The 12,869-nt window shown below is 37.1% G+C and overlaps 1 protein-coding gene across 6 annotated transcripts in view; it reads left to right on the top strand.

The window, feature by feature from the left end:
- Positions 1-12,869, top strand: part of Cdh11 (cadherin 11) — a 162,843-nt gene that overhangs the window by 123,121 nt on the left and 26,853 nt on the right. For all 6 annotated transcript variants that reach the window (XM_036187122.1, XM_036187126.1, XM_036187125.1 and 3 more), the window contains 3 exons: positions 1,421-1,588; positions 4,421-4,608; positions 10,538-10,791. In XM_036187122.1, the coding sequence (XP_036043015.1) occupies positions 1,421-1,588; positions 4,421-4,608; positions 10,538-10,791 (610 nt within the window). The remainder of the gene's footprint in view (positions 1-1,420; positions 1,589-4,420; positions 4,609-10,537; positions 10,792-12,869) is intronic.

Here is a 12,869-nt window from a genome sequence, read left to right as displayed (position 1 = left end):
TGTTGTTTCCTAATTTGATATTTTTTCATTTGCTTCCTTAATTCCTACCTACCTGTGTATTAATTCATTTTCACCACCTTGCTCCAAACAACAACTTGTGGAGTTATTGTCTACGCCTTCATAAAGCAGTTTACCATTAGTTTTTCAATTAAACTAAGGATAAATATTGGATTCTATAACTTAAATTCTAAAAGGTCTGTTAATAAAAAATCTGAAGCCAGATATTGAGGTGAATACTGAGAGATCAGAGAGACAAAGGAACAAGTCACCTCTTACCTCTAGGACTTCTCAGTCTGAAAAGCTTTCCTCAACCTAACAACTTTAGTTCCTGTCTCTTCATGCCCTATAAACCTTTCTCCATCCAGCCTTCACTTCCTGGGGTTAAAGGGTTGTGTGCTTCCTAAGCAAAGGCATGAGAGCTCAAGTGCTAAAATTAAAGGTGTGTGCCACCACTGTCAGGTCTCTATGTTTAATCTAGAGGCTTGTTCTGCCCTCTGATCTTCAGACAAAGTTTATTAGAGTATATAATATATCACCACAGGATTCATCTAGCATTTTGGAAATTTTTAAAACTCTAATCTTTGTCTTGGTGAACCAAGGCTACTAACTACATTGAAACCTACAAAACTATCTACCAGATAAGAAAAATCAGGTCTCAAGAGTTCCAGGCAAAGAAGCATGTCAAAACTGGGGCTTGGGAAAACATGACAAAGATCAACACTTCCTCTTTGCTCTTTGTAGTTGTGCTACAAATATTACCTTATTCACTGACTGTAGACACTTCCACATGATCCCTAGAGATGTAAATAAGCATATTTTTCATGCAAATCATGTTTCAGTGTACAGGGTTCATGAATAATTCAATCATTAATTCATCATGTTTGTCAATGACAGGTGGTTATAGACTGAATCTTTGTTTAAGCTTTTCTCATCTTTCTAACTCATCAGTTCACTTATTAAAAAATTAATATTACAATTTAATGTACTGCATAAAATTTTGGGCTCCTCTGTAAACTTTGTACGGGCTGTGGAAATGTTCCTAATAATAGCATGTAGAACTAGATTCCTGAAGGCTTTTACTAGAAGTATAGAAGTATAGATTCAGTTATGGAGAGACATACAATTGGTACTTGTCATTTCAGTGTTCAGGATCCTTGTGTCTGAGAAATAAAAGACTTACTTGCATGAACAGTGAAAAGCAAAACTAATCAATACCATGTAAATATGTTTATTATTTGCTTGTAAATACATGGATGATTTGGGCATGACTGCTTTCTGTTAAAATTGTCATGTTAAATGACTTTTCTTTGAGTAAACAGAATCTATTATGGATCCTTAGCTCCCCAGGATCTAAAATACTTCTCCTGTTGAAATTTTGTCATGAATGAATATCTGTAATTTTTTATTGCTCACCTGCCAGGTATCATCAGAACAGCCCTTCCCAATATGGACAGAGAAGCCAAGGAGGAGTACCACGTGGTGATCCAGGCCAAGGACATGGGTGGACACATGGGCGGACTCTCAGGGACAACCAAAGTGACGATCACACTGACTGATGTCAATGACAACCCACCAAAGTTTCCGCAGAGTAAGTAGTTGAGGTTGGTCAACTTTGCAGTTTACCACTGTACAGCCAGATCCTCATCTTTTCACTTACTCTGAATTTACTCAACTTCCAAAAACAAAAGTCTAGAAAACCAAGAACCATTTTCAACATTCCTGCAGAAGACCAAATCAAGATAACAACTTACTCATAAACACACAAAAGAAAGTTAAATGGTATAGAGATAGTACAAAAAGGAAGACATTAAAAGATCTATAACTCTAGAAACAAACAAAAAACCCACCTGTGTTTTAGGTATTTTACTTACTAAATTATTAGTTATGCAAGGTGGGACTCAATTAACCTTTCTCTATCTCGGTGTTTTCATTACTATCCTGCATGTTAACTGTAACTTGATCTGTTATTTATTTTTCCATAACAAACTGCTCCAAATCTTGGTTTAAAATAATAATTTATTTGTGTCTTGACTTTTCAACTTGTGTAGAGCTTAGGAGAGATTGCTGTTCTATTTTCACTCAGGCATCAGCTGGCGACAGCTCTCCCACGGCTGAAAGCCTCACTTCTAAGATTACTTACAAGGCTGACAAGTTGAGACTAACTTTTGCTTTCTCTCCACATGAGCCTTTCTGTGGCTGAGTTATGATGATAAGAACTCCAAGACCACAGGAACCAACTGCTTTGCCTTTTCTAAATTGACTACAGAAGTCATGTGGCTTCTTTCACTGTACCCATAAAGCTACCAAAATTTAAGAGAAGTTCATCCAGACCTCACCTTTCTATGGAAGGACTGTAAAATAATGTTGAATAAGGGACCTGTAAAATGAGATATTCTTGTCTGTTTTTAGAAGATGATATCTTAGTATCTAATTTAAATATAATTGTTATTGTTTAGTTTAACCCAGCTAATGCTGATTTTTGTAATGTCTGAATAATTGACAATAATTGTTTAGCCATTGTTACTTTGATTATTGTACAAAATTTATGAAATTATTGAGGCACTACAAAGATGAGTAAGGAGCTAAAGAGATGGTTCAGTAGTTAAAAATATATATCACTTTTTCAGAAAACCAATATTGGTGGCTCCCAACTGCTTATAACTCAGCCCCAGGAGAGTCTGTTGCCCTCTTCTGGTCTCTGATGCACCTGCACTCTTGTGCATATAGCCACATAGCCACAGACATACACAGTTAAAAATAGATCTTTACAATTTTATTTTTATTATTTTAAATTATGTGTTTATGAGTGTCTTTATGCAGGAGTATGTGTATCTATGTGAAGGTGTCCACAGAAGCCAGAGCTGCCAGATTTTCACAGAGCTGTAGTTATGTTTATAAGCTGTCTGGTTTTGGTGCCAGAAACCAAACTCTGGTACATAGAAAAAGAAGCATAAGCTCTCAAACCTGAGCCATCACACCAGCACCTAAAAAATAATTCTTTAGATAAAATGGTATTAAACTATTGAAATTAATAATAGCTGGTAATTGTACCATCATTTAATTACTGGTCACTAATATTATAAACATCTAATAAGAGCCTACATTTTATAAATTAAAAAGTGACTTCTATGCAAAGTACAATGAGTGACCTGAAGAATATTCAAAGCTACACTTTAACACAAATATGTGCATGTGCAAAGGTGAATACAGAGTTATAGCATAATCATAATAACTCTGTTATTTCTAGTAGTGGAAAACAGTCATAACAAGAATCTTTTTTATTAGAGCCTCTTCCTGCAGAGGACTTGGAGTCAGTTGCCAGCACCCATATCAGAAAGCTCACAATTTACCTGTAGCTCAAAATACAGAGGATCTGATACTCTTTATGGTCTCTGCAGGCACCTCCCACAAATATGATGGAGACACACTGAAAGAGACACATACACATCCATATAAATCAACCAAAAGGAAGGCAATTAATTATGACAATTAAAGAGATAGCTTGGTTATTTAAATGAATTAAAAGATAACAATCTACAAAAGAGATATCAAAGGGGAGGATTATGAAACACATATTAGCTTTTGAGCATTCCAAAAGAGATGGGGGAACCTTGCTTTTCCTGATCAGATTGAGATTTATACATCTTTGATAATACTGAGGCTCATACAACATTGTAAAAAGTTGCATATTCCCTTCTGTACAATGTTCACTATGTCAGAAAGGCAGGGGTAAACAGCATTATTCATGGGTAGCCATTAATGTCCTTTTTTTTTTATAATGCGAGTGTGTGGCACCATTTACATTTCTGATTTAACATACATATAAATATGGAGGGAGTAGACTATCTAAAAGCTTCCAGAGAATTCCATGCTTGACTTAGTGGGAAGGATGTAGAGTAAGATGAGAGACAAATATAGCAAAAAAAGAGATATTCTTGAAAGATAAAAATTTGTATTTATCTCTAAAATAATTATAAAGTGCTGGAAGGCTTTTAGTTATAGGGATGATTTTGTGTTTTGTTTTTGTTTTTGGTCCTCCTTGAGCAATCAGCAGTGATACAGGGAAAGTGTGGAATTAATTTTTGGGATATCATTGAAAAGCAAAAGGAAGACTCAGCTGTCAGAATATGTGGAGTCTTGCATAGTTCTCCATCACTTTTTTCCTTCCTTTCATGTAACAGGTGACCCCGTCATCTCACCCAGGACCCCAATATTGTTTTATCATCCTGTAAAGAACACATTCTTCTAGCAAACAGGCCATCTGGGGCCCTCTTCCCTTACATCCGCTTCTCTTCTGTGTTCTACCAATAGAAAGTTCAATTTTAAACCCTTTGAGAAATTTACTGGGATTCAATGAAATCTGAAGTCTTACAGCTGCCAAATAAAAAGGAAAATAAAAGTAGATGTCTTCTTCTTTCAGGCGTGTACCAGATGTCTGTTTCAGAAGCAGCTGTCCCGGGGGAGGAAGTGGGAAGAGTGAAGGCTAAAGACCCAGACATTGGAGAAAATGGCTTAGTCACATACAACATCGTTGATGGAGATGGCATGGAACTGTTTGAAATCACCACGGACTATGAGACACAGGAAGGTGTGGTGAAACTGAAAAAGGTGGGTCTGAGGAATCAAACAAGTCAGTCCGGTGATCTGTGTTACCCGGGCAACCTGAAGAAAGACAGGGGACTGATGGGTAAGAAATGTGCTTATGAAAGACTGAGGGATCACCTTTTCCAATTGCAGTGGAGGCCTGAACTCTGAGGAGATAAAATAAGTATTTTTCATACTGATACTGTGGAAGGTGCTGGCAAAATTGCGGTATATACCTGTCTGAAGTGGCTGGCTTGTTCTGTGTTTTGACAAAATTATCTGGTGGGAGAAAAGATGACTTTATAATCCTGGGTTTTGGAAAAGAAATTCTAATCTCCTTGAGGTCTGCTAGCCTAAGTCAACTAATACAGACTGTGCAGCTATTTTAAATATCACTCGTTCCCTGCACTGTGGGATGTTCCATGAAATTTTAACCAATCTCCCTTTTTCCTTTCCTCTCAAATTGGAACTTGAAGTAACCATAATGATTCTTCCTCTGTATTCACTTAAACTACCATCAGAAACAAAACATATCCCTCCTCTAGATGTATTACACACAAGAGCTTTATTACTTCATTTTGCTTGGTTTTATATAAATCAATCTCATATTTACTCAGTACTGACTACTAAGCAGAAATAACCCACCTCTCCATCATTTTGAACAAGAGAAAGTCATATGAAATAGATTGTTTCAATGATCAATAATCCCTCAACTTAATTTTGAAATGGAGATTCAGACAGACTCAGTCACAGTCACATAGATACATGTGAAATTCACATATAGATGGTATTGGAGCAATGTCTCTTAATCTTATGACATTTGGAAGCAACTGAGCCAGAAAGCCAGATAAGATTCATTTTAAAGTGAAGAAATGATTATAGTGCATTCTAAAGCAGTTCCCTCCTGATTTACCACTTGAGAAATCAACACCTCTCCATCATCACAGTGTATGGAGCATTAAATGTGAATTGGTTGAGGGGATTACCTTGGTTTTAATCAAGCATTCATTTTCTACTTGGTTTTATAGTATGGATATTAAGCTTCTTGATGTGATAGAAAAGATTGAATTGTAACTGAGAAAAAAAATTAAACTGAAGAGTCAATACAGAAGCTAGTAGCTAGAGAAGAGGAGAAGGTGGCCCTGGAGGACATTTTTAGCAGAGGGAACATGGGTGGCTGACCGTTCACTGTAATACAACGCATACTGTGTGGGTGAACATATTTAAGGGACATAGAACGAAGGAAAGGTGGGTGACTGTACTGAGAGAACAATAAAATCTCAAGTGGAATTTGAGGAAAAGTCAGATATTTGCAAAAGTCTCCACTCCTGACTATGAGTTTCATGACCAAAGATGTCTAGTTATCAGCCACAAGAGGATTGAGAGCTCTTCTTTCTAGTGTCTTTTTTTTTTTGAAAAGTAGCAGTGTGAACTATGTGCAGCTGTCAACTTTTTTTGTTAATTAATATTCCTATCCCTCTTGTATGACACTCATGCACAAACGTTGACATCAGCGATTCCTGCTTCCCATCCTTTGCTGTGCAAGTAATTGGATAGTTGGTTTTGCGAAGGTTGTCACCTGTTTTGAGTGTATTTAGGGCATAAACACATACTGTTCTCTAAAATCCTGAGACATTTAAATCACCTCCATGAAACTCATACATAGCAAATGAGCTCTCTGCATTTGATTAATTTGTGCACTTTCCCCCAATTCACTGTTTATTATAGGCAGCGGGATAAACTTTTACAAAGCAATGACATTTAGATTTAAAACAATGTAGGCTGCTATTTAATTTGGAAGAGAAGATTTGCACCACAAAGTTCCAAATGTCCACCAGGAAAATGCAATAAAATGTGAAATTAGTAGACTAAAAATATGGGTCTTTTTGGAAGACATTATACACAATTTAACAATATAAAGGCATGTGGAGAGATCATAGAATAGTTTTGGTGTTCTAAAGATTTTCTTTAATATGACATTTTCATTTACTTCTTGATTCACTTGTTTATTTTCTACTGGGTTAATCAGTTCTAATTATCTGTCAGGCAGATGTGGCAAGAGCTGGGAATCTAAAATGTAAGAGATTGACTGCTAGCCACAGGGAATCACAGATTAACAGGAGAGTTCAGTAAAAAAAAGTTGTTTGTGATGAAAGGCATTTCCTCAGCCTTGACAGTGCTGGTGTTTCAGGCTTGATAATTCTAGATTGTAGGGGAATGTTCTATACAATGCAGGATACTTTACAGAACCTGGACTTTCTTCACATATAGGTTAATAGATATACACTTTCCCTCACCCCACTGTTATGATAAGGGTTAAAAACAGTGCTGTAGTTCTTACCAAATACATTTGGAGTGATTGGAAGCAAAATCAGTCCCCATTTGAAAACTCAATTATGGTAAAATGTGTAAGGCCATTCCGATGGGTCTGGAATGGTTTCCGAGAGGAATGCATTCTAAGTAGATTCCTGAAAGCTGAACAACACTTTCCCATATTCACAAGGAAGAAAAGAAGGCAGGGACAGGGTTCAGGAATAACTGGTTTCAGAGAGAACAGGGCATTATGAAGAGACTGTAAGTCATTCGTTCTTAGAGTGGAAAAACACAGTAGGACCACTTGAAAATCTGTTGTTGGGATAAAAAGAAGAGATTTCAAAATGCTGAAGAAGGTATAAGACTAATGAAGGAGAAGATGCCAGGGACCTTGAGGATTTAGGGAGCTACCTCCAGTCATGTTTGGAAGGAAAGGAATATATTTGTCAACTGCTGCTCATACAGCAAAATGGGCGATGTACACAACCACATGGTATGGTCATCTTAGGCATCTGACAGACTTGATAGATTTATTTTTAAAATCCTTTCCAAAATCATGTTTGAAGATCTCTGACCAAGGTTCAGAGTTTCATGACAAAGAAAAAGGAACTATTCTGAGTATTTAACCACTCTTTGTGCAGGTATATGCAGAACAATGTAAAATACAGGTTAGCCTCTAGGTGGCTTGATGGTGTTAGGAAGAAAATCCACTCAACTGTCCATTGTAGTACCCCCTGCCAGGTGGAAATTCCCATCCACTGTAAACAAAGGCATGCACAGCTTCTAAGCTGTTCATTTTAAACCAAATAAACTTGGGAGGTAGTGTGTGAACAGCAATAGAAAACATTTCAAGCATTCCTTGTTCTAATAAATGTTATGTCTATTTTTTAAATTTTCTTTGGTCTGTTTATTTGTACACATAGTTGTGGATATATAACATTTGCTTGCTTCCAGTCATAGGGTGATCTGATTTGTTAACTTAATGTCACATCATAAACACTTTACATGCTGTTATATAACACACATAATCATTTTTAATGACTACATTACATCCTATCCTATCTATGGACTGTGATTTCCTTAATAAAATCTCACAGTTGGATTTGCTGTTCTATGTGTACATTTCCCCAGATTAGATATAACCTTCTATTACATCTAAAAAATATTATGCATTTTTCAATATTGTTTGTTTGCACTTTCTGTTGAATAAATCCCTCAGGGAGAATTTTCAGAGGTGAGGATTAGTAAACTGGGGTGGGCAGTAAGAATTTTATGGCTTATTCAGTGTGTTGCCTCATTTAGTTTTATTTCAACTATTCATAACATGAGTATAAATGTCCACATGGGGAACTACCTCAAATCCTGTTTGGAAGGAGAAAGGGAATTATTGTAAGTAAATGCTTAAATGTTATCCAGTCACCATCCCTGCTGCTCATTCAGAAAAATGATTGATGCATATGACTACAGGAGGCAGTCTTCCTAGGTATAGGGAGACAAAAGTCAACAAGGCTCAGTAGATTCCTTACAGCTGTTTTCCCTTTTGTAATAAAGGGGAGCTATGAGCTGTTTGGGGCTGTTGAGCAGGACTTCTCATGGCACTAAAGCTGGGCTAACTTCCAGAGTACTTAGTAGGGTTTCAGAAGAATGGAGAAAGATATTCTAGACAAAGCATTGTGAATCATTGCATGGGATGGTCTGGATGAAGCCAGTTAGTTAGACTGCACCATGACCATGTTACACAACACAAACAGGGCTTTCTAGTGGTAACACATATCTGGGTCCTTAGCCATATACCTCCATCAAGTTCAAAAAGATTTTGCTCTAGGAATATTAGCAGATGGAAATTTCATTTTTTCTGATTACAAATCACCTGGTTTCAGAACAATTTTATTTCCATGAATGATTCAGTCTAGTCATTACAGAGATTTCTGAGAAATTGCAGCAGTCTTGTATTGCCAATCTATAAATATCATTTATATCTGCTTCTCAACAATACATCCAATGATCTAGGAGCTACTGGGTCCCATCCAGGAAGACAGAATGATGGAGAATTAGAGGACATGTTTAGTAGCAGGAAAAAGGAGTGGTCCTTGATTGCAGAGAGATGAAGGTGGGAGATAACAAAGTCAAGCATGCTGAATATGCATAAGCTTTCTGAAATGATGATGGTCTTCTGTCTGGAGCAGTGCAGAACTAGGTCGGTCTGAGCCCTGTAATTAGATATCCATTCAGAATAAGTATTTACTAGGCAAACAACAACTGCATGGAAGGCAGATGCCAACCTTAACAGATCAAGCTTGTTCCAAATATTTGTTAGCCCTGCCTGATTGGATTATTGCTTAGAAAGTTGTTTCTAGGATGGGATGGCTTATATTTGTGCTATAATGTTGCTTTTCCCCCTTTGCTAACTCTGTGTTTCTTATTCCTAAGTAAAGGGCACTCACCGTCAATCTCCTTGTTACTGTGTCCATTCAAATGTTACCTCCGAGTTCTTTTGCTTACTTGTCCAAAAATATGTACTACTTCTACTTGTTATTCTATTATTGGATCAATTTTTCATTTATGTGTTCTGATCAAAAGTGTCGCTTATCCTGAAGAGAAGGTAACTTAGTACTGAAGGGACTAAGAACAAAGCTTTGGCATTACATTTTAACTAGAAAGCAGTGAACATCTTTCAAAAGGAGGCCTGTGAAGCACAACAGATATGTTAAAAAAAAATAGCACTGAGATGTCCCGGGAGACAAAATTATGCCAAAAGTAAGTAGAACTGGAAGGATTTTTCAGTGGATAGAGAACTTGGTGCACAAACAGTAGGCATGGAGATGGGCATTCACATACCCAGAACCTGTAAGAAAAATGGATTAGTGGAACAATCTGCTTGCAGTTCTGCTGCTATGAATGAAGAGATGGGATCCTGGAGCAGGCTGGCTGGCTAAACTACTGGTATTGTATAAGTGAGCTCTGAGTTCAATTGAGAGGCCTTGGGCATGTGTCCATGTACAAAGTGGAAGAAGTTTGAGGAAGACTTTCCATGTCAGCCTGAAAGACATGCACACACACACATGCAAATGAAAACATGGGGAAAACGTGAAGTAATGGTATTTAACAACTCCACCTAACAAAATCTGTCCCTAAACTATGATAAATAACTATATGTATGTGCTGTAATGTCATAGCCTTTGGGAAACACAACCTAGTCAAAACTAAGCAAAAGAAACGAAGCTGTCATTATGATGATGCTAGGATAATATGTGTTTATGTAGCTGGCAGCATGAGGCAGCTGTCATATAAAACAGACTTTTATATTCTAGCTAAAAAATAATGTGCCCTTTTATTACAAGATTTGTAGCACTTCACAGAGTGGGCACTCAATGGACTTTAACTCCCTTCTTGGTGGCTGTAGAGAATGAGATTGACTTTGTGTGGGGTTGTCCTTCTGTATTTGCCATGTCCTTTGCACCATGTAAACCTTGCATAATGTTTCAACGACTGATTTGTTCTGAACCATATGGATATTGAATCAGCATAGATTTTCCTCTCTTTGAGAAACTGTTTGCTTCACTCAGTAAACCAATCAGGTCTTTATCTTCCATTATTCTTTCAAAGAACTGGTTGTCAATTTTCTCTTCATTCTTACCAGCCTGTAGATTTTGAAACCAAAAGAGCATATAGCTTGAAGGTAGAGGCCGCCAATGTACACATTGATCCGAAGTTCATCAGCAATGGACCTTTCAAGGACACTGTAACAGTCAAGATTGCAGTAGAAGATGCTGATGAGCCTCCCATGTTCTTGGCCCCAAGTTATATCCATGAAGTCCAAGAAAATGCAGCTGCTGGCACTGTTGTTGGGAGAGTACATGCCAAAGACCCGGATGCTGCCAACAGCCCGATAAGGTACACATGCCTTTATCTTAAGAACATACATGGGAGCTGGGCAGTGGTGGCACATGCCTTTAATCCTAGCACTTGAGGGGCAGAGGCAGGCAGATCTCTGTGAGTTCCAGATGAGCCTGGGGTACAGAGTGAGTTCTATGACAGGTTCCAAAGCTACACAGAGAACATACATTGGAAAATTTAGAGGCAGGAAGTTTGAGAAGAGTCTTACAGGCACCATAGCATTCCATTTTAAAACATATCAAGGTTCAATCGATTTCAAGCAAAGTTAAAATTTACCAGATATGAGTCCACTTCATTTCTGATACTAACATTTTGGCTAGGCTTCAAGCTACATTACTTAGTTCTCTCTGAAACAAATTCCTAATGTATACTAGCTGATATAACCATTAGGTAGATCTACATGCCTTCTGGAACTGGGATAAAGTATAATTAATTACTATGAAATAATTATAGTAATTATCTTGTGTTTAATATCTCCTTAAGCACCACTGACTTTAGTAGGTGTGTTAGATGTATGATCCCATTTATCTTCTCAGCATTGTTGTTATATGACCTGTAGACTCCTAAATTGATCAAAAATTGAGGTTTTGCAAGATGAAATGAAAAGAATGGAGTAATTTGTGAGCTGTTACAAGTCATAGGGAAACTCTAATTCTTACTGAGCACTTTGCAAAGGTAACAGAATGATGATTACATGATTTTGTTTCTGTTATTCAGAAAAAATACTCAGAATCATGCCTCTCCTCCCCCCATTGACTAGACCTACAGAAACATGAGGTTGATGAGCAGGGGGAATTGCAGTGAGAATGAGGTTGAGAAGAGATTCGAACCATAGTTCTAAGACATTTATAGGTTAAAGATTTGAATTTATGTGAAGTCCAGTTCCATAGACTGGGTTACATTTTGTCCTCTCCACAGCTTCTCCTCTATTTTCTTTCTCCCATTTGCCTCCTCAGGATCTCTCTGCCTCTGGGCTCTCAGACATCATAATGCTATTAACATTGTACCCAAAATGACTGCTATGAAATGTACATCCAAATACATGTCATATGACTGAAAAGCAGGGAAACTATGTGACTAATTATCGCTCATTAATTCTCCTTCCAAAATAATATAGTGTCATATTTAGAGATCTTCCTCAATCCACAACCCAGGTTAGTCATTCTCTAAAGCAAATGTGCTAACCCTTAATTCCTACTCTATACATGTTCTGTCTTCAAACTGAAGTCTCTAATTTTCAAGTTGTGGTGTCATGCTTATTATGCTCATCTCAAATGGGTTTGTGCCGGTCTCATCCAAGCTTCATCATTTTACCCAAATCCAGACACCACATTCTCTGATCCTTCCCTTTCTCTCTCCTTCTTCTTATCCATCTTTCCCTCCTTTCCTTCATTGCTTATTTCCCTATAAAAAAATGTTCACACCATAAAGTGGAGTATATATCCTTTCAGATCATACAAGTATTTAGTTTCATTCAAGTAAGCTAAATGCCACACATGGCATTAGAGAACTGGATGTTTCCAATTAATATCTTTTGGATAAACAAAACTATTTTAGATTATACCTAAAATTCATTTTTATTTCCGAATAATATTCCACCGTATGAATACACAGTGTCTTGTTTATCTATATGTCATTTACATGGACATTCATGTCTTTTTAGCTGTTGGAATTCACAGATACAGCCTCTGTTTACACTGCTCCACAAATCTTTGCATATAGTATGGTCTTTCTCTTGACTATGTAACTAGAATTAGGATTGCTTAATCATGTAGCAAGTCTGTGTTTTAATTTCTGAGCAGTTGTCCTTCCCCTGTCCCCACCACACACACTGCCTGCAGCATTTCCAATGGTGTCAGCAGTGTGGATTATATCTTTTGATTCTAGCCACCTTAGTAAATTCCAAGCCACATATCATGTTTGTTTCACTGATACCTACTAATAGGAAGTATCCATATAGACATCCACTTAGTAGCAGTCTGTATTTTCTAGAGAAAAAATAAGTTGTATAAATCACTTTTCCATTATATAATTGTATTAACCATCTTTTTATTATTGAATAATAAGAGTTCATT

This window comes from Onychomys torridus, chromosome 5 (genome assembly GCF_903995425.1).
Source record: "Onychomys torridus chromosome 5, mOncTor1.1, whole genome shotgun sequence".
In the NCBI taxonomy this organism is placed as follows: Eukaryota; Metazoa; Chordata; class Mammalia; order Rodentia; family Cricetidae; genus Onychomys; species Onychomys torridus.
The sequence above is the reverse complement of the archived record's forward strand: the minus strand, read 5'-3'. Positions and strand labels throughout refer to the sequence as shown.